This window comes from Brassica napus, chromosome A3 (genome assembly GCF_020379485.1).
Source record: "Brassica napus cultivar Da-Ae chromosome A3, Da-Ae, whole genome shotgun sequence".
NCBI classification, from domain to species: Eukaryota; Viridiplantae; Streptophyta; class Magnoliopsida; order Brassicales; family Brassicaceae; genus Brassica; species Brassica napus.
The window spans coordinates 24,054,718-24,082,653 of record NC_063436.1 but is presented as its reverse complement, the minus strand read 5'-3'; the positions used below and the strand labels follow the sequence as shown (position 1 = coordinate 24,082,653).

The 27,936-nt window shown below is 33.6% G+C and overlaps 4 protein-coding genes across 4 annotated transcripts; all 4 read right to left on the bottom strand.

Annotated features, from left to right (window-relative positions):
* Positions 1-1,167: 1,167 nt before the first annotated feature.
* LOC125607116 lies at positions 1,168-3,989 on the bottom strand. Its single transcript, XM_048776857.1, has 2 exons — positions 1,567-3,989; positions 1,168-1,446 (listed from the first exon to the last, which is right to left on the bottom strand). The coding sequence occupies exons 1-2, from the start codon at positions 2,899-2,901 to the stop codon at positions 1,408-1,410; spliced, it is 1,374 nt and encodes a 457-aa protein (XP_048632814.1). The 5' UTR covers positions 2,902-3,989; the 3' UTR covers positions 1,168-1,407.
* Positions 3,990-10,140: 6,151 nt separating this feature from the next.
* On the bottom strand, positions 10,141-13,057 carry LOC106409462 (protein LIGHT-DEPENDENT SHORT HYPOCOTYLS 9-like). The gene is made up of 2 exons (XM_048776856.1): positions 12,262-13,057; positions 10,141-10,896 (listed from the first exon to the last, which is right to left on the bottom strand). Exon 1 carries the CDS (start codon positions 12,875-12,877, stop codon positions 12,302-12,304), a length of 576 nt encoding a protein of 191 aa, XP_048632813.1. The 5' UTR covers positions 12,878-13,057; the 3' UTR covers positions 10,141-10,896; positions 12,262-12,301.
* A 2,169-nt stretch (positions 13,058-15,226) lies between these two features.
* LOC125607115 (pollen-specific protein-like At4g18596) lies at positions 15,227-19,944 on the bottom strand. The gene is made up of 2 exons (XM_048776855.1): positions 19,462-19,944; positions 15,227-18,680 (listed from the first exon to the last, which is right to left on the bottom strand). Exons 1-2 carry the CDS (start codon positions 19,628-19,630, stop codon positions 18,334-18,336), a joined length of 516 nt encoding a protein of 171 aa, XP_048632812.1. The 5' UTR covers positions 19,631-19,944; the 3' UTR covers positions 15,227-18,333.
* A 1,057-nt stretch (positions 19,945-21,001) lies between these two features.
* On the bottom strand, positions 21,002-24,479 carry LOC106437167 (protein CHUP1, chloroplastic). Its single transcript, XM_013878085.3, has 5 exons — positions 22,828-24,479; positions 22,408-22,721; positions 22,213-22,324; positions 21,368-21,505; positions 21,002-21,257 (listed from the first exon to the last, which is right to left on the bottom strand). Exons 1-5 carry the CDS (start codon positions 24,073-24,075, stop codon positions 21,132-21,134), a joined length of 1,938 nt encoding a protein of 645 aa, XP_013733539.2. The 5' UTR covers positions 24,076-24,479; the 3' UTR covers positions 21,002-21,131.
* Positions 24,480-27,936: the final 3,457 nt, after the last annotated feature.

The window sequence follows — 27,936 nt, the reverse complement described above, 5'->3', positions numbered from 1 at the left end:
GGACCTGAGACATGCATGTCTTAGAACATGATTAATGGTAGATTTTTAGGATTGAATTTTTAGCGGAATATAAAAAATTGTTTTAACTTTTAATCAAAAAAACTAAGAACTGGTTTTTAAATAAGATATTTAAAAGCTGGTTTTTAACTTTTTTAATTAAAAGTTAAGATACAGTTTTTTATATTCCGCTAAAAATTCACCTTAATAACCATTATTAATCATGCTTTTATATTTTGTTAGTAGTGTGAGATCTGTAATAAAATAGTAAATATTTATCACCGTTGGATATTAATATGTTTAGTGTAATGGTGTCTAATTAGAGAAATTACAATGATAAATTCTCACCGATTTTCCAAAATACAAATAATATATATATAGGAGTCGGACTCCAATGGTAATATTTTACCATGGAGTTCTTCAATTTTATGTTTATGTTTATGTATGTATATATAAGTATAATAAAAAATTTGGAAACCCAACCAATAGTATCCAAATTATATATTATTGATTGGATTTCCAAGAATTTGAATATAATCTTAATTAAATAATATTTAGTATATATACACACAAATATTTTTTCCATTTTAGTTTAGTTATCGTTGTAGTGTAAAATTTTTGTTTCAAAATAAATGTCATTTTATAATTCCAGTGTAAAATTTATTGATTTTTTTATTTTAATTTATTTTTTTATTGGTTGAAATATGGTTAGATGTATTGGTAATAATGTTTTTATTTTGGAAATATACAAAATTAATTTTTTTTTTATTTGTGTGACTAAATCTAAAATGATAATTAAAATGAAATTATATAATTTAAGAATTTCATGGTGAAATAATACCATTGGAGTTGCTGTAATGATTTCAAATCGTATGTAAAAGGAGCATCGTCGTAATTTTTTTTTTTCAATTGATGGGCATGCACTACATGCCTCCCCATAACTTCTTTGTTTTTTCAAATGTCTAGCCCAAAAAGTAGTATACAACATATATATTACAGAAATTGAACTTTAATATCGTCATTCTTTTTATTATTTTTAATCAACTGATAAAAAGCGCTGTTAAACTGATCATAAACCGAATATAACCGAAATTTTTCTTGTAGATGATACATACTTCAATATTATGAACCAGCCTTATTATGTTGTGTAACTGTCCCGGCCTAGCCGTATTAGTCATAACCGGTTTATCTATGTTTTATCAAACATCAAGAACATTTAGGTCTTCAATTACAAAACACGTGGTCAGAATAACAAAGCCCACTATCATAACACACACACACAAATATATAACCAAAAAAAAACCAATCTCAGGTAAATTCGTGTTGCCTGCATGAAAAATAAGAGCCCGAAATTTAAGCTATTTATTAATTTAATTGTAAAGTAAAAACGAAGAAGTAATTTCTCTGTTTTTATGTAATTTTCTGGCGAGATGGATGAACAGTCAGCTCCTGCATTGAATTTCACAAAATGAATATATATATATATATATATATATATATATTAGATGTTCACTAAATACACATATCTATATAAGTTTTATTTTTCTATGGAGAATGTTCAAATAATACCTGAGAATAACGAACGTGGTCGTTGTGAACATAAGATGTTTTAACCATCGTTTCCCATTTTGTAGATTCAACAATTTCTTGATTCAGTTTCTTAGCACCAACTTGACCTAACACGACGCCGTAAGGTCTAGGGCTCACCGGCGGGAGGAGTGTTCGTCGGAGCCAAGGCCGAGACGGAGTTTCTGGTAAGGGTGGCGTAGTTATCGCCGCCGTACATTTCGGCGATGTTTTCAAAAGGTTCCCTGACCTGTTGCTGCTTCTTCTTCTTCTAATTACTTCCTCCGCAAGAAACCTCGTGTCGTGAATGGTCGTCCCTTGGATCCTCGGCGGAGTTGAGATAGAGTTTCTCAACATTCTGACTTCTCCAGAATGTGAGTGATTAGGAAGAATCTCTCTTGTTCTTGTTCTTGTTGGACACAGCTCTTGAGACTTGCTGATTCCTATGTTTAACCTTTTGAAGCTCTCTGGTTTCTCCGGAGCCGAACAAGAGGTTCGGTACGGAGACATAAAACCGGAAAGACGCCTAGTTGACCAGTTTGGTAAACCGGTTTGTTCACGAGAATGATTCAAACCCCGGTTTGAAACTGAAACCAAAGGAACCGGGTTTGAAATCTTGAGTGAGTTTTTGGCACAAAGCCTTGGCAAGAACCCACAAGCCTTCTTGATAGTAACTTTAGGATAGATTCGGTGATCAACATCATACTCATCATCCTCGTCGTCGTCATCATCATCATCATCATCATCAATGTTTAAATCATCATAAAGGCTCTGAACAATAGCGAAATGCTCATGTTCTGCGACTACTCGACTTCTTTGGCGAACAATAGCGAAATGCTTTTGCTCTGAAGAGCGTTTTTGATGTGTGAAAGCCATTGCTTTAGCAGCTGGTAAGAATCTTGACATCATTTGATCGAGACTTTCTCTAGACGACGCATCGTCAGACTTCTCACCATTCTTCTCGATGTCGCTTACTCCACTTGTGCTGCAGTTAACAGAGAAGGTTCCATCAGAAGAAACTGTATACAAATCTTCTTCTTCTTCATCATCGGTTTCTAGTAAACCTGATTCTTGAATCAGTGTAGCCATGTCATCTTTTGGTTTTCCAGGGGTATGTTCCCACATAAAAGGAACTGAAGCTGGTTCGGATAGATGATCGAAGCTCTGGTCTGATAATACAAAAACCGACGTTTCTTGTTCTTTGCTCAGACATGATCGAAGCTCTGGTCTTGTAATAATGGTCTTCTTGTTATTTGATTCACTTGAATGCTTTGTTTTACTTGAAATTCGCCTTATTGATGGTAACGGAGAATACAAATTCAGTTTGCTCCCCTCCATTCTTGATAAAGAAAAAAAAAGATTAAAGAAACAAAGCTATCAAAAATAAAATAAAATAAAATGAGATGATCAAGGAGCAAAAAATAGGAAACGAACATGAAAAAGAGACCAGTCTAAGTGTTTGAGACTGTGGTTGTTCTTATTAAAGATGTAGATTAATGAGGAAAATAAATAGAGTTTATTGTATATCGGGTCGCCGAATGTTTTGGGGCGCCGATATTCAAGGCTTGAGTTTAGGGAAATAGGAGATGAATTTAGATAAATAATTGTCAATAAAGAGACTTTTCTCTTTGATTTTTCTTTTCTAAAATCACTTTCTCAATATTTGTAGCTGAGGGAATTTAATGTAAGATCTTTAATGTTTTCATTTCATATAGTTGAGCTTGATAACAAATCCCACCACACGAAGATTTGATTAAAAACTAATGATGAGATTAACAACTAACTACTTTTGTTTTGCTGTTGGAAACTTAACCGGCTATGCATAGAAAATGACATCGTTAGACATTAGAATACAAGAAGATCAGAGACAAACAAATTTGCATTAGTGATTAGTGTAAATGATTCTTCAGGCAAAACGTGAGTAGTGGTTGTGTTTCAAGTTTCGACTATTTTTCTAAAAGCAATAAAACAAATGAAATACACAAAGTACAAAATGAGAAAAAGAGTCTTACGTGACCCAAATAAACACTAAGTGAAGTGGACCGACTTTATTGGTAATATAACGCATGTTCTTCTGTCCTTTTCCGAGCCACGCAACGTTTGATCATGTGCACTAATCTTCTTTCTTTTTCTCCGAATACACTAATTGAGACGACCATTTGTTCAAAGTCTTTCGAAGAAAAGTCTCGACACTGCCTCAATGTATCATTAGAGTAATTAGCATTTCAGTATTTTTATAGACAACAAAATTAAAATTGACTTATTATCAATTGTTAACTGGTTTAAGGGGTGAACGCTCTTCAAAGTTCAAACGTCTGATTATTTGTTAACGTTTCCCTAGAGATTGGCTACAAACAAATAAATATTTGACTTTTAGATTACATTGTTTGTATACATGGAAACAGAACTCGAGAAGTCTTCCTTTCGAGCTCTAATACTTCAAGCTTTAGTTTACTTTATCAAGTGATGTACTACTACTAATCCAATAAGTGTTAAAAAAAAAACAAGAAAATGGTATATAAGAACATTGCTTCATTCGCAATACCAAAACCGTGTAACTACGTAACTATGAAGTCATGTTTTGAATCTCATTTGAATGCCTGCAAAAAAAAAAATCCATCCGTAAATTACATTTATATACTTGAAAATTACTTTCCATTGGTCTAGCGTATCCTATGTTAATAAAAAATATATTATTTCATACTTTAAACGTCACAAATTAGGTTAAAAATGTAATCATAGTAAGTAATTTTTCCATAATTCTTCTACAAAAATAAGTATACTGTTAAAACTTGTTCAATCTTACACTTGTTTTATAAAATTTAAAATAACATTTTTGTTAATAAAGAAAAAGAGCTTTTGTTTTGTAGTCAATCTCATTTATAAATATCAACTAATATGTGAAAACTCATATATATTCCATAATTATATACGCAGTTAAAGAAATCAAACATAGCATAAAGTTACATAACAAACCTTCAATTAATTTGTTATTTATTTATGAAGAAGCAAGTCTTCAGTCGTCATAATTGATTGTTTGATTGTTAGCTATTAACGAAGTGGCCAGTGACTAGAGAAAATACATTAGAGAAAAGAAAATTCGATTTAATATTTTTGCATTTCTTTTCCTTTGTTTCTTCTTTTTTTTTAAAAAAAAAAGAAAAGAAAAATGAAATTAGCTTAGTTGACCAAAAATCACTAAAATTACGTGAATGAAAAGGACAAGAGAACTTTGACACAAAGAAAAAAACAAGAGAATAAGAACATGATTAATGAGAAGTTCTTAGAGTGAAGTTTTTAGCCGAATATAAGAAATCGGTTTTTAACTTTTAACTAAAAAAAACTAAGAACCGGCTCTTAAATATATTATTTAAGAGTTAGTTCTTAGTTTTTTTAGTTAAAAGTTAAAAGTTAAGATACTGTTTCTTATATTCCGTTAAGAACACCACTCTAAGAATCCCTACTAATCATGCTCTAAATATCTTTCACGTGGCAACAACAACTCTACTTGGTTAGCGTTTAAGCACATACCAATTAACCTAATGTGTCAATAATACTACAATCGAATGATATGTTATTGTAACATTTAAGGATCGAATCCACAAGGAACTAATGATCTATAACAATAAAAATACACAAACTTTCTTAATCTAAGCAAACCAGAATATCAATGTTTTTGTAACAAGCTAATGTCCTAGGAATATAAACAAGGTGATCTCAAATCCAATCAAGAAATAAGTGCAAGAATTCAATCAAATGCTAAGGATGGATCCATGGGCAATGATAATTGATATAAGGTGATGAAGGTTCAATCTAGAATGTTCAAACAAAACAATCAACAAGTCTATAGGTCTATATTTCATTCAATATAGATTAATCCACTGTCGTAGCAAAAACTCTATGCTAATCATGAATTAAACATCAACTGTCGTTGGCTAACACAATCAAGCATGCATGAATCACAAGTCTACTAACCACTTAAACATCTCGGACATTAACTGTCGTTGGCCAAATATATAAAAGACAATGCAAAATTCATTCAAGCATTTTAACAAACACCTTTCGGGCGTAAAATAGCATAAGGTCTAGATGAGAGTGATCAAGTCTAATCTAACATTAAGAACACTTAGCAAGCATAAAACATTGTTAATCAAGCAATAAACATCCTAAATATCCACTTAATCACCCTAATCTATCTAACCCATGAATCACAAGGTCACTACTCACTAATCTCCATCAGAAACCTTAAATACATGTAAGGATCAAGGTTAATCATGTTAATGAGCAATAGAAACAAGATATAAGATGAAGTATTTCCTTAGATTATAAAAAGATTCAAGCTTTTACAAGTTTAGACAAAGTCTTGAGAGAAAATGAGATAAGTCCCAACTTAGGGATTACAAAGTATTTATATGGTCTTTGGAAAACCTAATGATTTCTATAGAAAATTTTAAAATGCCCTTTAAAAACACTAAAATTCGACCAAGAGAAAAAAACGCCCCGGGTAGAGGTCGGGTCGCCCAACCCGCGGTGGTCTACCGATGGGTCGTCCTGGGTCGTCTGCGCGGGTCGTCCAGCCCGCGCTGAGCTTCTGTCGTCCAGCCTTCTTCGCCCGCGCGGGTAAGGAAACCCGCGGCCTCGACCCCGCGTTAGCTTCTGTCGTCCAGCCTTCTTCGCCCGCGCGGGTAAGGGAACCTGCGGTGATCTACTCGGGTTCGATCAGGGTTGATATGCCTCTAGTAAATCGATCATAACTTTTCCAATACAGCTTCAAATGACTTGAAACCACTTCCATTAGAAAGATAACTCAATTTACTATGTCTTTCCAAAATATTAGCAACAGAAGATATCTTTAAGACTTCCATCCATGTTCATCTTTCACTCTTTTGCACCACATATGTCTTTAAACACCTCCAAAAACTCCATAGGACACTCCAACACCTGATAAAACCATATGAATGCAATATGGATCCTAAAGATGCCTAATTCCTAATCTACATGATCATTATGTACAAAATAGATGGCTAAAACAATGAAAATATGCATGATATCACTACTCACACTGCCCCCACACGAGAAAACACTAACAATTTCGTTTTTTTTTTTCAAATTGTAACAAAATTTCCGTTCGGTTTGGATACACGTTCGTGTTTGGATTGGCTATTTCGGATTATCGGATATTTGGTATACGGGTCTTGAACTCGTTCAGGTATTTTTACATTTTCGATCGGGTTCAAATATTTTAAGTTTGGGTTCGGTTCTTTCGGATCGGGTTTGGATATTTTAGATTTTAAAGAAAAAAAATTTAATTCTTCACTGTTTAATTTTTTTTGTATTTAACGTATATACTTTTAACTTAACTAGTTTCTAATTTTTAATAGATTAATCTATTTATAGGTATGAAAATCTAATTTTAAAATAGAAAGAAACTAATTTAATTGTTATTTTAAAATTTTGATGCAACTTTTATTAATGTAAGATCTTGACATGTATTTAAGTGAATGACAAATAATTCTGTCCATAATTATATGTATATTATCTGATTTTGAGCTATTTGCAGCATTAATATAAATACTCTGAATAAAATTTGAAAAGTAAACTAGAAATATATGGTCAAGTATTTATATGTTTGGTTATCTTCAAATATCTACTCGGATTCAGATATTACCCGTTCGAATTTGAATATCTAATTATTTTAATTTAATACCCGTTCGGGTTCCCCAATTAAATAGTTTTTTTCTTTGTTACTCCGAAATTCTGATTTTTCATTTACCATAACTATATACAAATATAATTTGACAATTAACGGTCTGACTGAATAGGCATTATAGAGTAAAACTGTAGGTAAAAAAATTGTAATTACTCTAAATTCCTTTATTTTTTATCAGTCAGGTGAAAAAAAAAAAGAAAAGAATTTTACTCTAGTTCTCGCTGGAAATAATAATTACTATTTTGTCTCTTCCTAAATTGTGGTAATATTTTCTCTTTTCTTTTAGCAACAGAAAACTGGAATAATGCATAATTAATATATAATTATATTAAATTGAGTACTTTTGTTTACTTCATATACCACTAACTTTTTATTTCTTTTTCCTCTCAATTATTTTGTATTTCTCTAATTTTATTACTCCAACATTTTACCAATCACACCCTAAATATCCTACCAAACCGATTAAAATCTACAAAATTACATATATCACTGTTATATTTATATCGGTACACGGAGCCAAATAATCATAAGTTGTATATATCTAAAAATATTATGAAACTATAGTCGGTCTAGTTTTGGAAGTTTGCTGAAGCGATGTTTTGAGAGCCAACTATAGTCTATAGATTTCATTAAAAGCCAAAAGCATGTAATTTAGCGTTTGGGTTGTCCGATTTATCTGCTTCTCTAGATTATTGTTTGGGTTGTCCGTTCGTTGATTTCTTCCCGACGTTTCTCCTGTACACCAGAGTTGAGTTGTGTACTGTTTCAGATCTTTTTTATTGGGCAAATAAGAATTTTTTTTTTTTTTAACATTTCCTAGTCACTAATTTTTTCTCTCATTCGATGTTTGTTCGCGGAGGAGACCAAAAAAGAGAGGCCAAATTATTTCTGCCTTCACAAAATCATACCGTGGGTTTATTTATTTCCTACTAAAACAAAGGCCCAGTGAAGCGCATCTAAGGCCAATTTATTGTATTTTTATTTCTAATCATTAGGCATTTTGAGTGACACAATTTTACTATTTTCCAAAACAAGTTTATCCTACTATATAAAAGGGACTAAATCTCTCATTTCTAAGTCTTGCGACATGGACAAAATATTGTGAACCAACCAAGATGCCACGTCATCCGGACTAGGCTTGAGTTTAAAAAAAATAAGCTATTTTCAGAGCCCATTTGACCCATCTCGAATCCCATTCCCGAGTCACTCTCTCATAAGCATAATTCCGTGTTCTAAACATCCCGTGTTAAATTTTTTAAAACACTCATATCTTAGAAATAGTTTAGAAAATATCTTTATATAAATGTTTTTTCTTAAATAATATTTAATTATAATTTTTTGTATCTTTTTAACTTTTATAATAAAAATATTGTTTTTAGATAGCAACAAAATATATATAAGAATTATCTTATTTTTAAAATTTTTCATAATTTTATTATATTATTTTAGAATCAATTATTTAATATTAATATAACATATAAATTTTATATGATTAAAATAAAATTCGTTTTTAATTATATATAAAATTCATTAAGGGTATTGTTTTGATTAACACATTAACGAATCAGTTAGAAATTAATAATAAATCAATAACCTATCTAAAAGTCTAAAACCTAATAAAATATGACAAATAAGAAAAACTAACTAAATGTTAATATAAAATTGAAATTTAATATTACTAAAATAAAATTCATTTTTTAATATATATATATATAATATTAATTAAGGGTATTTTTTAAATTAATAAATTAGTGACTTAGCTAAAAATAAATAATAAATCAATGATTTAGCTAAAACCTAATAAAAATGACAAATAAGCAAATTTACTAAAATTATGGATAATATAAAATATGATTGATTCTATAATACAAAATTAAAATAAGAGTTTTGCTAAATCAAACATAAGTTTGCCGTATCGGTGTTACAAAAAAAACAATCATTAATAGTATCGTAGGAATTATGTATTTCCCATTAGCGAATAAAATTGAAGCAGAATGTTGGAGGATAGCTCAACGTATAGACGAGATTATGGAGATTGATATGGGAGTTGAGGTAACGGACACAACTGTTCCTCCGCAAAGAAACGCTCCTGCTAGACATCCTGGATAAATGAAAAAGACATATCTGGACTTGGCTTTGTGTTAATGGATGGTGACTTTCCAATGCTGTTTGGAGCAAGGGCCGATATACATGCACCAAATCACCACTGCAAGCGGAAGCTGAAGGTTTGCTATAGGCAATGCAAGTGATACTGAAGTTTGGACACAGAGAGATGGTCTTTCAATCGACTGTGAACAATTGGTTATACTCATTCAAAAGGAGGAAGATTGGCCTGCATTGGACTCGGAGCTCGAAATAATATAGGCTGTATCTAAAGAATTTTCTGAACTTTCTATTGCTTATATTCCTTGATCTTTAAAATTCCGTACGAATAGCCTAGCAAAAGGTGTCCGATCACGCGCATCTCGATCAGCTTTTGTAAACCCTTTTGCACCAAGTTGGCTAGCCCCACAAGCTAGCATGAGGGTGCCAAAAAAGAGAATAAAGTTAAAAGTGAAACTAAATATCACAATGAACAAATTTATGAGAAGTCCATATTTATGTGGATGTCTATATGGGACAAACAATTTTTTTTAGACAATTATAGAATATAGTCACGAAAATCAATCCTAAATTATATAATTTAAAAAAACCATTTAAACAAACCATCAAAATTTTCAGTATTACACCAAATAAGAATATAAAGACCAACTATATTCTCTTCATGTATAATGTGTTGTAGTAAGATTCAAAAAATTTAACTTACTTTACAGTAAGGGAAAATTAGATTTTTAATTACAAATTTACAGTAAAAACATAACATTTTATAAAACTAAAAAATTGACATAATAGTATAAAAATATAAAAAAAAATCAAAATACTATTCGCGCGTAGCGCGGACAAGGACCTAGTAAAATATAAGTTTCAGTAACATAATATCTCCACTCTTAATTTAGAATCAACTATTAAATATCACATAACCTTTTAAAAAGGTTTTAAAAAAAAATTTCTTTTTTAAACATACACGAATATAAATTTTAAAAGAAAATGAAAATAATGAAAAAAATAAAGAAAGACACTACAATGTTAAAATCTAATTAGAAAGGTTGATAATCTAAAAAGAGAGTAACCAAATTCGTAAAAGAATAAAATTAAAACACCAAAACCGACAAATCTGCCAAAATCTTCCCGCCAAAACGGACACCACGTAGACTACAACCACTTGCGGCCAGAGAACTAAAGAACTCTTACTTTGCATGCCGCTTCCAAACAGGAGAAGTTCTAATTTGCAAACAAAACGAACCACCACCACCTAAGTATGACTTCAAAACAACCATATCAGAAGTACAAGAAGAAAAGATAAATATGGGTAGAGCGAGCTCTATATGGATAGACCGATTTCACCGATTCAGAATCAGTGTTTCGATTGATTTAGACTATACCCCACAACTGAGTCGCCTCCACCGCTACCAAGAAACTCCTCTTGGAAACTTTCACTCATCATCTTCAAATCAAGCTGCAAAGAGAGAGGAACTCCATTGATGGTGCCTAGCGGAACAAACCTCGTCCCCATGTCTTACCTCCTTCTTGAAACAAAAAAACTAACCGTCATGGATCAAGAATGGAAACCGAATCAAAGCAAGAAGACACTAGTCCAGATCCAGTCCTCATAGATTTGGACCGTGGAGTCAAGACAATAGAAACCCCGTACAACCGCGGCTATACCAGCGACACCAAGAGCACCAGAAAACCGAAGAAAGTACCATACAAAATGGGAAAAAAGAAAAAAGATGAACTTTCTGACAGCACCGGCAAAACACAACTGCCGGAGAAACAGCGAAAAATTGTCGCCTATGTCTTAAAAAAAAAAAAAAAGAGTTTCAAGAGAAAGAGAACATGTACATTTTTTACATGCATAACTTAGAATAACTTTAAATAGCACAAACTTAAAATAAACTATGGAATATAAGTAGTTTGATTTATATTGTAATAAAAAAAATATGACTGTATAAGCTTCTTTATTTTCCACTAAGAAGTTTTTTTTGGTTGACAACGTCTTAGAAGTTAGAACCCTAATTTTCATGAGAACGACATGATCCGAGAAAACCAAAATATGGGCGCCAGTAACTAAAGCCGACTTGATAGCTAATCGATACTCGTTTGTAAACTAATCAAAACTTAAAAGCCAGTAAAATAAATGTAAAGACAAAAGCCATTAACATATAAAGAAACAGGGCAATTTGGAATTATACAAAAAAACAAGCGTATCCTAATAAGCTACTATCCTAGCTAGTACTCCTAGCAGAATCCAAGCCAAAACTATCACATACTATGGTCTATGGGCCTACGGCTAATATATAGCCACATTTACTTACACATATTAGTCTAGCCTAGGTGGCTAGGTATATTATCTATTATTTCGCATATTGTGACAGCAAGTATATCTATATGTTTGAAAGCAGGTATATTAATAGTAATGCTCAATAACATGTAATGGAATGTAAAATTATATTATTGACATACTTGTAGACATGAGTACCAGTGTATGAAAATTCACCACGATGCATTAACGTACTAAAATGTGATGCCCGATTAATATACATTCACAACTGGGATACACTCTAATAGCTCATACAACAAAGAAACAAAAAACTACATACATTTTGTGATATTTTCTCCCTTCACTGAATCATTTCATTTTGAATAGCAAATTAGTATAAATATACTTATAGACACGCATATATATAGTGGGGGCTTCCAATAACTCATGATTAGGGTTAATGGCAATAGAAACGATCAGACAGCTTTGATTGAATCAATCACTACTATTCATCTGATATTCTAAGTTTTTGGTCTAAGTTATTCAGAGAGAATAATTCCAATTAAAACAGATCATATGAATCTATAAAAACAAATTCATAAAGAAAGAGAGCATAAATTTAGATTACCTATTGAAAAGATTTATATGAAAAATTATCAAGTGGACGACTAATTATGAGTAGACAAAGAGTTTGCAACATCCTTCTTGACAACAACTGCGTCGTTTTTGATCTTTCTCCTCTTCTTCTTCCTGTACGAAATTCCACGAGCCTTGGCTTGAGATTCTCTCACTTCCCTCAAGTGAACCCGGATCGATCCGTTTGCAAACGGGTTAGTATCAGGTGACCCGCCACCGTGTTCCTCGTAAGCAGCTCTCAACCGTCCAATCAAAGCATCTAAGCTTCCCCAAGCCTGTTTGAGAGGACACGTGCACGCTCCTGGTGGATCGGGTTGTCCGAAGAAGACACAAGCTTGTTCATGTACTTTGGTTTTACCAAACTGATCTAAGTACCTGAGGAAGCATAGCACGTGCGTGTAATTGAACTGGGACATCAACAACGGTGGATTCTGCGATTTTAGGTATTGGATGAACGTGTTCCAATCACGGCGTTTCTGTGACTCGTAGCGGCTAAGCGGTTGCTGCGGTTGCAGTTGAGGAGGAAGCGGCTGCTTCTGGTGGTTGGAGGAAGAAGATGGATGTTCCGGTGGATCTTTCGTCGTCGATATGCGATGATCCGAAGACATTATTAGGGGTTTCTTCTTGTTGTTGTTTTGGTATTATGAGCAAATTGAAGGCTTAAAAGCGACAATAAAGTAAAGGCAAGAAAGAGAGATGCGTACTGAGAAATAATGGAACAATGAGAGAAAATATTGAAGTATTTACGAAAATTACTAATATGTACAAAGTGACGATAATTTGTATTCATTTTCATGCGAATACGCAAACCCTTATCTTATTTTATTTGAATATACCATGCATGATATCACTAACTTAGCTTATCAGAATATATATTTTTGTAAGAAACAATTGTTTTGTTTCACATAAGGTCTTTATACTGGAACTGAAAATATCAAATATAACACACTGTTCATTTTCTTCTGAATGCACTACTGCAACTAAGTAATGATAACTGTTTAGACATAATATAAATTTATAGAAAATTAGTAAGTATCAATCTCTCTAATCCAAAAAAATTGAAATAACTGTAAATCAGACTGCAGACACTTGTAAATGAGATTTGCATCTTAATTACTAATTTTAATTTCTTAGATAATGCAACTAAAGCTTTATAATTGTTTTTAGAAACACCAGATATCTATATATCTTAATGATCAATCTATCTAGTCTGACAATTGAAGAAGATTTATTTAACGAGATATTATCCTTTTTCATGTACTATTTTTTTCTGCAAAGAATTTTTTCATATACTACTTTATAGAGGTTTCATTTTGTTGTAGTTATGTTCACACGTTACTTTCTTTGTCATCATCCTACAAAATAGTAATGCACACAAAACAATTCGAGCTCCGGTGTATAGAGAGGACTTCACCGTTTTAGAAGTAACCATAGAAACGATATCGACTTTGTAATAATATATATACAACTTAATACGCATTATTATTATTTTAAGAAAAAAAGAGAATATATATTGATGGAACCCGTGAGAAGGTGCTCTCGCTCTTTTTTTTTATATACAATTTTGTTAATTATCTTTTTGGTCACTGATGGGGGCTATTACGCACTGTTATGAACTTATATGATATACTCTCTCTTCTTTTTCTGAAAAGATATTATGATATACTCTTCTTTTAAAATTTCTTAAGAATTATTTTTTAAGCTATCCATTGTGCGACATCAACCCAAATCAATCATTAGTGGTTTTAATAAGAATTATTAATTAATTTCTCCAACTACTTGCTTAGTTTAGTGGCTATTGTTGAATCATATATTAGACTATCAAGACTAACAAAGACACTGCCATAAATTTCTGCTTCACATGAGTTTCACCCTATTTTGTGTTTTCAATTATGCTGTAGAAAAATGATGTAAACTTTCACTTTAGGTTCTTTTGGAAATGATATCTCTCTTTCGAATAAAAAAAAAAAAAATATTAGCCTATTATAACTTTATGTATAAAATATAGATATCAAAACAATAATATTTGTTACAGTAATAATGTAGATGGATGATGATGACCGTACCGTCAGCATCCTACTCGTAGCAATTATCAATAACACTATATTAGGGAATACTAATTAAACATATTATTTTCAGAAAATTTCAAAGATATTCCTTTTTTTTCTGGAATAATTATTCCGTTTTTTTGTGTGATTAGTACAAATGTACGTTTCATATACGTAATTACGTATAACTGTAATGTTATCATACAAATATATATGAAGTAAATAGTGAGTTCGTATTCATATATTATACATTAGCAAAAAACTAAAACAACACATCTCTTACGATGCAGTGAGTAATTAATAAACAAGAATATTCAAAATAGAATGTAAAACCGACAAAAACACGGTACAGTGAGTAATTAATAAACAAGAATATTCAAAATCGAATGTAAAAAACGGACAAAAAACGTTGGTGTTTCATTTTGGTATACTTTATTATTGTTACGATATACTCCTTCTATTTTTAAAAGATGCATATTCTAAACTTTTCACATATATTAAGAAAACTCATTAAATATGCATTGTTTTTTGTGAATAACAATTTTTCATAATTTTTAGCTAATAGAAATTCAATAAACACTACTCCCTCCGTTTTTTTATATAAGTCGTTTTATAGCTATGCACGTAGATTAAGAAAACCATTAATTTCTTATATTTTCTAAACAAAAACATCATTAATTATTTACCTAACCACAATTCAACCAATAGAAAAATAAAAGATATATTACCATTGGTCATACAACATTAATTACTAATAAATTTTACATAGAAAACCGAAAACGACATATAATCTGGAACAAAAAAATTTCTCTACAACGACTTATATTAAAAAACGGAGGGAGTATTAATTTTTTTGAAGCTTACAATTTTTTTAATAAAATCATACATTAAAAAAGTAAAAAATGTATCTTTTTGAAACAATTTTTTTTTCCAGAACATACATCTTTTAGGAACGGAGGGAGTAGATTATTGTCATTATTACATGTAAATACATGCTCATGAATTGATTTTTTTAATTAGTAATAAATTAAATAAACTAGTTAATACATGTTGGCTTAATTGATACTCCCTCTGTTTTTTAAAGATGAATGTTTTAGGATTTTCACACTTATTAAGAAACCATATTAAAACTTAGTTATTAATGCATAGTTTTTTGTAACTTTATATTTCTTATATTTTTAAACCAATAGGATTAAAAGAAATGTAATTAATATTTTTGAAACACACAATTTTTCATTATTAGTTGACAAAATATGCTTTGAAAACATAAAAAATACATCTTTTGGAAACAAAATATTTTTCTAGAACATCCATCTTTAAAAAACAGAGGGAGTATATGCATATAATAGACACTTCAATTGGAAAATGAGTAATAGAAATGTGGTGTTGGGATAAAAAACTATGGCTTGGTCCCGGACAAGAAGCATTTCACTGAATAATTTCGAAGACATAAATACCTAAAAAGCATGAAAATAATGAAATAAAAGAGAAGACATAATAATTAAAGACAAGCATATTATTAATTTGATACACACATTTAGTACCATTTGTCGGGAATAAGAACCTGGCAGCCGGTGAAAGATTAGATTCCGGTGACAGAAGAAGAGGAAGCCGACGGAGAAACCCTAAAAAGCATTGTTGGACAAGATTTTGTAAGAGAAGATCTTGTGTGGGGCAATATATCTTTCGATATACTTTTGTTAACAGCAACAAACATCCACTGGATACAAAAAGACAAAAATTTAAAAATTTAAAATAATTCACGTGGGACTTGGTCCATATGTTTTTTCACCTGGGATCATATTTATGATATTATTTGGCAACTGTAATTTTTGTGTTTCTAGCAATACTGGTTTCTAGTTTTGTTAGATGCTAAAAGCATGAAAACAAGTGAAGACCGTTTGCGTTAGTATAGTGCCAAATGCTTACCTTATGTTAACCAAAAAAAAGAACACAATCGATCGAGAAGCCCAGTCAAAGTTAATATTTTAAATCCATACACATGTCTGCGGAAACAGCTTGTCAAGAAAATAACAAAGAAATGTCTTTAGATTTTTTTTTTGACAAAGGAGAAATGTCTTTAGATTAAATATTTAATTTAAAAGTAATTCCAAAATGATTCCGCGAGTCGTTGATACTGAATATTTTAATTTTGTTTAGGTTAATTAGAAAGACTATTGAAATAAATATATATGATTCCACTGCAAAGGACTAGTTTTTTTGTTATTATGTGTATATAATAACAAAGATTTGTCTTTAGGAACAAAAAAGTTAAAGTTGGGTTTGATAATGTAAAAATGCAAATTACTACAATATGTAAACTAATAATCGTAAAGAAACTAGGTCAAATTGCTCCAGGTTAAACAAAAATAATTTGAGAAAATACATAAATACTAATATAAAAAATTAGAAAGAAAACAAATTTGTAGAGCCAAGACATTTAAAAAAAAAATATTCTAACCGTTCCATGTTATGATATTACAACATTTCAAAATCTCAAATTACAATTATATATGTTTTTGTTGTTCATCATCGAGGAAAAAATCCATCTCTTTGTTATGTTGTTTCTCTACACAAAATAAAAATAAAACGACTTCTAAGAGATTATTTTTGTTGTTGTTGAACCTAAGTTTTCTAAAATCAATGGAGATTAATTAATAAATTTTTATGGTTCCAAGCTGGACCAACACTATTCGATAAAAGAATAAGATAATAATATTTAGAAAACTTGTATATAAAAACATGGTCACATTAAAATAATTAATTAATAATTACCATACATATAAATTTTATGTAAACATATGAAGTTTCTTTTGTTGTCTATTTTCTTCAAAATGAATTGCATCTCTAATTTTACTTTTAGTTTTATTGAATTACATATAAATATATGTATTCATCATACATAAACTATATCAATACTCTAATAAAAATAGTTAAAATTCTATCTATAAAATCTAACTAATATATAATATCATAAAATAAATATTATTTTCATTTTCTATGTTAGAAATATTTAAAAAAAATAAAAATCTCAAAAATAATTTTTTTATTTAATAACTCTATAATTTAATAAATTCTCGTGCACAACATTATTAATTTATAGAGTTTTTTACTGTACGCTGAACCTTGTACTTGCGTCATCTAAACCTCTAATTTTTGTTGTGTTGCATTTGGATGTGTCTTAAATCTCTGTGCACTACTAAAAGTCCAATATTCGTTGGGTTGAATGCTTTTTCAGTTTAGGAAGGGTCTAAAAGTTTGTAAAATTAATTATTAACATAATAATAAGAAACCTTAAACAGGCATTTGCCTCAATTCATTTTGATCCTTTTTTGCTTTCTCTAAAGTTGATTCACGTTTATTCATAACGTACGCTGAACCAAAATCTGTACGCGAACATATATCGAACGAGATCAACCAAGCTAGTGTTCTTGGTACAAGAGGAATCATCGAGCAAATCAGTTCAAAGATATTAATGCAAATAGCTAACTTCCATTAGTTGTTTCAACCCCACCTCTCAACAACGAAGCAGCATGCTAAGTCATTCTAATGGATCTCTCTCACTTTCAGAGCACTGCAACATAATTCGAAGTCTTTGGCTTAAGTCACAAATAACTCATGGCTGGGTTTCATGGAAACTCTGCTTCACCTAGCAAATATGAGTCCATACTAACTACTGGCTATGGTACCCGTCCGTGATTGGCCACCTAATTAACCAAAAAGCTGTCCGAGTAACGAAGCAAACTCAAACGTTGTTCTGAAGTAAACGCAAAATGAACCCGTTGGGTACTTATAGCAAAACATTATCATTTGCATTAGTCGCAGATCAAGAGCCTCATGAGAGAGACTAACACTATGTATATGATGATAATTTAATTTGCTGCTTGAAAAAATATAATAAATATAGAATTGCCGCATTTTTGTATTTTGATCAAATTACGTTTTTTGTATACAAGAAAGCAAAAATAGATGACAGTTAAATAACGATCTTGAAGTGGTACAAGTCGTCATCATATTCAGAAGATGACGTCAGGGACGATTCCAAGCTCCTTAAATGCGGCGGGACAATCAGCTAACGGCGTTTTAACCATGAAACCAAGGGGGTTAACGATACGTGTCTCGTGTGAGACGATACCGTCGTTCGCGGTCAGACTAACCTTAGCGGCGTTACGTAGGTAAGCCTCTGTGCTAACGTCACTGCAACCACTGTCCGGTGAGTGGAGGAGCACGAGCTCGCAGACTTCCTCCTCGTGGTCACCGGTGACTTCCATTTTGTAGCTTCCTGATTTGTCCGTCACGGCTTCTTTAGTCAACGTTACAGTTCCGTTTGTTCTACTCCTGCACTCTAGCTTCACTTTCGCACCTTCAACCACCAAAACAAAAACGAAACAATCCAATTATAGAAAGAAGAAAGAGGAGTAGTAGTCCGTTTATGAAATATAATATTTTTCAAAATAAAATTTTCTATGTTTTCAATGCATTTTTATGAGTAAATTGTAATTTCAAAATTTAATTATATTTATTAAATTTAAAATAGTTAATCAAAACACTAATGTAAGAGCATCCTTATTGGTTAGAACTCTTCTAAGTTTTTAAAAACTGATAGTAAATATTTTTATTTAACAAAAAAAATTAACCACTTAGATGAAGAAAGATGGAGAAATAGGTTCTAAAAAGTCAGAAAAAATCTCTCCAATCAACCGATTCTCTATTACAATTTTTTACTCTTGAGATCCCCTATTACAAATGAGTCAGAAAAAAAAATCTCCCTCTCTCTTTTGCTTTATCTGTAATTTTTCAATTTTTACTCTTGAGATCCCCTATTACAAATGATCAATGGAGGTGCTCTTATATCAAATTTGCATGTTTTCCTTTATATGTAATATTTAATAAGAAAACATACAACTAAACAATAAACAGCTAATTTTATTTTTCTAAGAAAAAATATCAATTATTTATTTAAACATATTGCAACCAAGATACAAATAATTTAGAGAATTCAAATAATTATACACATAAAAATTAAGAAATTTTAGACTAAAATTTGAAAACATGAGTATAACTTTTTTAAAAAAACTTTCTTGAAATGTCAAATAATTAAAAAAAACAAGTATTGTTTATTTGGGTTTCGACTAATAAAATACCTTCTAGGAATTGGCTGAGGCGGGTAACGAATTGGACACGGCAAGTGTCACAGTAAACCGAACCCTGGATTTGGAAACTGTCAAAGTCATCGGCGTCAGCGTTGGCAACGCCGGCGAGAGAGGACAGGCACACGGCCGAGACAAAGAAGAAGATGGCTTTGGTCGCCATTTGTTTTTAAAATGGTAAAGATTCTGATCTTTTTTACTACCTCTTCTCTCTTATTATCGTTTTCTTTGTTGAAAATGTTTTAGAGAAGAGGACAACTAAATCACAAGAGCCACAGAGTTATGTTTTATACAACACAACCCATGTGTTATTTTTAGCTTATTAAAATCGTTTATTTGTTTAATTAACTAATTTTTTTCTTGAAAAAAACAATAATGAGGGTTTGTAACTTCTTCTAATAAGAGCCTATAGTTTCCAAATGTGTCATTACTTTGACTCCCTCTCTTTTCTCTCTTTGATTCTTCCCCTAAAATTAGAAAGACACAGATATGTTTGAATTTAATATAGTTTTACTATTGAACGTTGTTGGATTTACAAAAAAAAACACATTAGATGCCATGTTCGTATTGATTTTTATTGTAACCATTAGCTATCCAAGAATTTTTTTTAAAGAATCTAACGCACGTACCATTCTGAATCAAGGTAGCTTGGTTCCTGGTCAGGACATGGCAAACATCGAACCACTATTAGCTCCATGACATGTCGGATAAGCTCACTCGTCGTGGCTTTTTCTTTTCTCCTTTTGTTTCTTCCTGTTTCATGTTCTGAGTTTTTGATCCGAAACATTTGCGCATCTTGATTGATATTTTGCAGGAACTACTTTACCGTATTTGATCCGACCTCGTAGGAAACTGCCAGTTTACTACAGCTACGCTCTCTATAACGACGGGTTCATTGGATATTCATCTTTCGATGGTACGTATACTATTACTAACTCACTCTTATGATTATAGCCTTAGTACATGTTCATAAGCTCAACTTTCTTATACATGGAGAGAGTGATGACGATGATTCATCATTAAAGGCTGTTGAACCCTCCTCTTTGGAGAAAGGCAATGAGAGCAATGCAAGTTTATCTGAAACGGATGGTAACTAGTTTGTTCTTTATATGTAGTTCTTCTTCGTCAATTCAGTCTAATGTGTTTGATGAATTTGGCAGGTGTACCAATGCTGAGTGATGAGGAATACGTGGTTGTGGACAGTGTTGAAGCTTTTCCCAATTCTAAAACAGAGAGGGTATGAACAATTCAAATGGTCTGTATCTTTGCTTCTCATGAACTTTTGCATGTATTTTTGTTTCTCGTGAACTTTCGCATGTATTTGATTACAAACATTTTCTTCTTACACTACTGTCTTTGTTTTATCAGATGGAACTCTCAAAAGATGCAGGATCCGACAGTGATATGCTTGATTGGTCGTGTAATTAGTAGGGTGCAATCGAACTTGCAAGTTTATGTTTATTTCTGTCCCATGCTTTATGGACCGTTGACACTTTTGTGAAGCTTTCTTTTATCATCAGTACAAATGATAAGATGGTTTTCAGCAAGAGTCCGTTTCCGTATATTCACATGATTTATCTGTCTTTAAAGAGAACAAAAAAAAACAAATTTAATAGAGAAAATGACGAAAATAACAATGATGTGGCATATATATATATATGAAGCTAAGATTGCTTCAACATGAGCTTATGTTGATGTGTTTGGCTTTGACATTGAATATGACATGATCTCGCTTTATCTCTTAGCTCTTGAAATGCCCTCATTGTCTCTGCATCAAATCCTCCTGCGAACTGAACACGAAAAGGACCAAAAAAAAGGATAGAGTTGTAAGAGACTGGACAAACAAAATGTTGTAAGTTTGTAACATTAACAGAAGATGATCAAATGTCTTTTGCTTCACCTGGTGAACACGGAATGCGAATTTGACGCCTTGAACTATAAGCTCTTCCTCTTCCGGTCCACCGCCTCCAATGGCTTCAAGCTCTGCAGATACTCTCTTCATATACTTCATCGCTAGTTTCACAGACGCCAGCTTAATCTGAAAATCACATATATAAACGCTACACACTCAATACAAACTGAAAATCACATATATAAAAGCTACACACTCAATACAAACTTCCATTATCTTATTCCAAAGTCTTTATTTGGCATAACTACTTTAAGTGCAGAATATCCACACTACACGCAACATTAAAAGCTTAAGAGAGTGAAAGTGAAGGTACAAAAAAGTCATGAGAGAATCTGATTCCATTCTCTACTGCTTTGTCTATCTATTCCTATTAAATTGATATAATAAAGCTCATGAACATCCAAAGGCCAAAAAAACAAACAAAGGAAGCAGACAAGAAGATACAATTGAGAAAGATCTTGAAATTCACAGGCGTGCACCTAGGAGGAAACCCCCAAATACATTAAAGTAACACACTCCATTCACGTTAGATTTGTTCCACATTTATGTATTTGTCATGTAGTGCAATAATAGTTATTACCATGTAAACAAGCAAACACACAATAATAGAGTGAAGACAGTATCAAATTCAAACCAATCTCCTGCCAGTGCCAAGCAACAATTGACTTTTATCAGAAAATGTGGGCCATGTGGAATTGTTGTTTCTATCTAGTATTGTCTTCTTCATTCATCATCACTCCAATCAATGTGTAATAAAATAGCCAAGTAATGATGACCACAAGTAAACTAAATTAACCAAACCATTAAGCTAAACCAAGATTAATGTTGCTGACCTGACTAGTAATGCCGGTTTCGAGCATCCAATCAACCGGAATCTGGAAAGTCTTGAACTTTGTCGCCGATGATTCCTTCATCCTCGACAGACTATACACACCATGCTCTAACCTTCAAACCCCACAAAGTAAATTTAGTTACTTGTCTTAAAATTTGAACACGAAGTGAAAAAAAGATTGGATTTTTATTTATACTTTTCGAACAGAGCTTGCATTTTCTTGAGAGCAGAGCAAGAAGGCTGACGTGGATCTTCCCGGAAACGAGAAGCTTCCGATACGAGTTTCTTCAGATCGAAGTAACAAAACGCTGCTTCACGTAAAGCGTCGGCCTTTTGCTCCGGCCATTCGAAGTGTTTCAACACTGCTCTCTCGTCGACCAGGTACGAGAGCTCGTCGTCGAGCCATTTCACGAAAGGCACCACGTCTTCTATGTCTGAAAACGCTGCGTTTTCGACTTCTTTGATCAAGAACTTTATGAAGTCTCCTTGCGTTTCTACGTCGGTTTTAATCTGCAAATGTCCGGTTTAATGTTTAAAACCAAACCGGTTGATTCTCACTGACGCAAGACAAAAAGAGAAGCTTAACCGAAATTTGTTGAGTTAACCGGATTTTTACCGCGAGTAGATAAACCGATCGGTTTTCGATTTCTCCGATCATATCTCTAGCGTTTGAGCTAGCGAGTACCGCCTCTGCGGCGGCGTTTCCACCGCCGGTGGAATCTCTTCTCGAGTTTGTGAAGTCTCTTCTCATCAACGAGTGGTAAAACTCCACAACTTCCGGTACTCTTCTTACTTTCGCTGAGGCAATGTTTAAACTCTTCGGCGGCGGCGGTGGTGGAGGCGGAGCTTTGGAAACGGACGGAGGATGTTGCGGTGGCGGTGGTGGAGGCGGTGGTGGAGGCGGAGGAGGGGCTTTGGAAACGGACGGAGGATGTTGCGGTGGAGGCGGTGGAGGAGGAGGAGGTGGATTCGATCTCCGCGGCGGAGGATCAGCTCTGTTCGCCGTGGAATCGCCGGATGAAAATGACCGTCGAGGCGGTGGTTTAGGGACTCTGGGAACCCTAGATCTAACGGTGGAGAGTGATGACACGTGGAGCTCCTCGATCTCGTCTTTTCGGTAAATGTCGCCGGACGTAACGGTCTTGATGTCCTCTTGGTTCGGAACCGGGTCGGGTGGGTCGGGTACGTTTCTCATCGACCCGACCCGTTTCAAACTCCTGATCAGACTCGATTTGGCCGACACATCCACTAAACCCTGAAACCTCTGAGAGACCGAGAGCGCGTGGTCGTCACTCTCCCTCAGCGACGAGACAAGTTTCCTCAGCTCCGCCGTCTCCGCCTCCATCTCCTTCTCCCTCCTCTCGCTCTCTCTCCTCAGCTCCTCGCTCCTTTCGACTTCTCGCCGTAATCTCTCGTTCTCCTCCGCTAATCTCGCCGTCTCTTTCCTCGACTCCTCGACTTCGCCGCTCTTCTCCGCGATCTGCGACTCGAGTAGCGGGATAACGGAGACGGATTCCTTGAGTAGCTTGAGCTCGAGAACCTCCGTCTTTAACCGAGCTTCTCTCTCACGAAGCTCCTCCACTTGACGACGAAGGTCGGAAATGACGCTGGTTTGGTCGGAACGAGAAGAAGAATTGTGTACTTGAGCTGAAGCGCGTGGGAAGTAGACGCCGAAGGAGCGGGTGAAACCGGTTTTCTGATTAGAAGGGGGATTTGACGGTTTACCAGCAGAACCGGAAGTCGGTTTAAGCAGCGGAGGAGGCTGAGGGGGAAGAGGAAGTGGAGGAGGAGAAGTCATGTCTTTTGGTTTGCTTGAAGGAGATTTGTGAAAACCCATGGTTACACGGACCTTACCAGCCACCATTGATGATGAGACAGAAAGCTTCAAAATTCTAGAGAGAGTGAGTGATTGTGATGACTGATTAGATCAAGAAGAAGAGATGAGAGGACAAAATATAGTTTTATTCTTGGTTTTGTAATGTTTTTTTTTTCTTTAAATAAATAAATTGGTCCAAATGCTTTACCTTTTTCGACCGTTGGAAGAATAATGTAAATTTAGCATATGAAATTGAAACTATGCTTTATATTAATTCGAAGTAGTGTTACTACACTTGCACGTATAACGAGGACGTTCTTCGGTTCATCTTAGATTCAAAATTTAAAAAGAAGGAAAGAAGAACAACCCTTTTAAGGCTTTTGGTAAGGTGCCTTGGTTCTTTTCTTTATCTGCCTTTGTCTTATGACAACTTTAATTTTTCATTGGCAATAATACTGAGATCGTTAGCATCATCTTGGCAATATGTATACTACATGTGTGCACTTGGAGGTAGAAACAATGTGAGAACAGAGCTGTGTTTGATGCTGACTTCTACTAGCATTGCTTCCTCAGCAAAAATCTAATTGCTTTTTCCCTTTTTGTATTTTAATCAAACACATGCATACATCTACATCATCGCCTGAGGCATAATCCATTAACAGTTTCGTCATTTTATATGATGGCTTTTTTTATATTTCTTTATGAGTTATATAGTCTATTTCCCAAATTTGACATGGATTAAATACTTTACACAAACAGAAATTGACCGCGAGCAGTTAAATAAATGTATCTCCAAATCTAGATCGACCAAAACGAACGTGTAAACCTAATATGTTCTTAGTTTTTCTTAGATTGACTAGATTGGTTTATTGAGAGAAGATTAGGTAACTATGAAGGTGAAAGGGGTAATTAATGTGAGCAGCGGCGACGAAAGGGAAAGAACAGAGAATTGAAAAGAATGTCACATAACTTGTGGGGAATGACATATCTATATAGATTTCCATGTGTATATGCTTAATAAACTCCATAGACAACAATATTTTGAAGGTGGTCCTTTTAAAAAAAATCAACATCTTGTCTTTTCTATATTGCCGTAACATACAAAATAGACACCAATTTGCACACATTCATTCATGTGTACACATACCCAACTATATTTTATGCAAAGCTTAAATTTCTGAATATGATTGATCGAGTCTGCCATGTTTTTGTGTTTAAACTTTTATCATTCTATTGTAATAAGGTTTAGACTAGAGCACAAAAAGAAATTGTAATCAGCAATGAGTTAGTTCAGTGTGTAAAACTCTTGGATTATCTAGAAGAAAATGTAGACTACAATGATTTGTAATTTACATGCTTGCAACCCCCCCCCCCCCCCCCCCCCCCCAAAAAAAAACTTTTAGTTATTAATGTAATTTACAGTACAGTATCTTTTAAACACGATTGTCTGTTTGCATTAAAAACAGTTAATCTTTGTTGAAGTTGGTGATGCCGCATTGACAACTCACAAAAATGTGATAAGACATATTAATAGAAATGTTCCTATTTTGAGTATTGCATCTTTGGTTCTCAAAAGTGGGCTCTATTGAAGAGTTGGTATGTGTGAATTTATGAATAAGATTTGTGTTGGGGACACTTAGCCATATTTGAGGTGTTAAAGGGAGCTCTCCCTTCTCACATGCTGTTGTTTTTTCTCTATGCAAAAAAAAAAGAAAAAAAGAATGGTATCCATATCTTATCCCTTTCTCAGCAATCATTAATGTACAAACCCTATTTAAGTAATATGAGAGACTTACATATAAAGACACATTATGAATTTTCTTTTCTCTTAAAGACACATTGTTTGTTTGGCACACTTTGTGTAGACAGGTGTTTTTTCAGGACATAAATGCCCTTGGTTTTGTGTAAGTAGAAAAATGTTCTTTTCAAGAAACCAACAGCAAAGCTAACTAAATTTTCGTGTGGTTGCAATAAATGCAACATTTATTATTAAAAAGGTTGGTATATAGATTTATGTGAATTGTGTTAATTTGGCCATCGGTTCCGTTTCGAAAAAAAAGATTTAATGGTGGTTGTGAAGTTCTGGGTTTGAAGTTTTGTTAATTTAGTTTAAGAGTTTTAACATTTATCTGATAGATCTTTCTTCTGGTTTCTAAACAAAAAGTATATGAGGAAAATATATTTGTACACTACAGAAAGAAACATCAACGTTTGCAAAATGCAGAAACTATCATCTTATATGAATCTCGTTATTTACCAGAGTATAAAAAACACATATAGGATCTTTACTGTTATCCATATCTCATCTGACCATTTCGCACTTGACCCCAAGTCTCATGACCACAACGACCACATCCACATAACTGTCGTCCACACCAATCACACCCACACATCCTTTGTCCACATTACGAGAGCTCGATGTAATGTTGTCCTCTCCACACCAAAACTCGGACCTGCTCACCATCGTTGTCCCTACCTCTCGTCCAGCTTCTTCCTCCCTCTCCCAAAACATATAAATCTTGTAAATAACCAGAGCATGGAAGATACATGTGGAATCTTCACTGTTATCCATATCTCATTTGACCACCTCTTATCTAGCCACTTCGCACTTGATTCCAAGTCTCATGTCCACAATGACCACATCCATACAGCTGCCGTCCACACCGATCACATCCACACATCCTCTGTCTGCATCACGAGAGCTCGATGTCGTCGTCCTCTCCACATTGGAGATCGGACCTGCTCACCATCGTTGTCCCTACCTCTCGTCCAGCTTCTTCCTCCCTCTCCCAAGACATATGAATCTCGTAAATAACCAGAGCATAGAAGACACATGTGGAATCTTCACTGTTATCCATATCTCATCTGACCACCTCTTATCTGACCACTTCGCACTTGATTCCAAGTCTCATGTCCACAATGACCACATCCATACAACTTTCGTCCACATCCACACATCCTCTGTCTGCATCACGAGAGCTCGATGTCGTCGTCCTCTCCACATTGAAGGTCGGACCTGCTCACCATCGTCTTCCCTACTTCTCCTCCAGCTTCTTCCTCCCTCTCCCAAGACACTCGCCACTGAAACTGCGGCGTCAACGACGTAAATCCTTGTCGTGTCCTTTTTCGATTCTTCTCAGAATCTCGCTTCTCGTACGCGCCACTGAAGCGATGACAGAGGTGGTGCAGAGCTTCATCAGTGTCCATCTCCATCACAGAGATCCGTCATCATCCATATCCATGGCAAAGTTGATATCTTTTATCACGAAAGAACACGGCGGTGAACACGACTCTCTCAGAAAGTGACAGAGAAGACAACGGTGCTTTGGTTCAATTGTACTTATCCAAGATGATAGATGAATATGAAAGATTGTTTTTAGGATTAGGTTAAGAGAAAGGGGATCTGGAGATTTTGAGTTATCGATGCAAAATATATAAAAAATTAATGTTTTTATAATTCATTATTTATTCAAACACGTTGATATCTAGTTCAAGGACAAATTGGACAAAGTGACTTGGGAAAGTGTCTTCCAAACCCAAAGTGTCTAAATTGGTAATTGGAAACACAAAATATGTCCTTGAAGGTAAACTTTTCAAGTAATATCCAATCTTTTAACCTTTGGAAAATGGCTGAGTACATATTCTACAACAACACTAATTTCTAAAACTCTACTTCACCGAATGATAGATTTATGATCCATTTAACCGTATGAATCATTGAATATATTGTTATGACATAAGTAAGTAGTAAAAGAGTAATGATCCAAATGATCATGCTATTTTGTTTGTTTAACACAGAAAAACATGTTGGGCAACTAGCATTTTCAGGGTAATCGATTTCTTCTAAACGTGACCATTAGATTTTGTGGAGTCGATAATGAAATGGGCCTTCGCAAAGCCATGTATTCG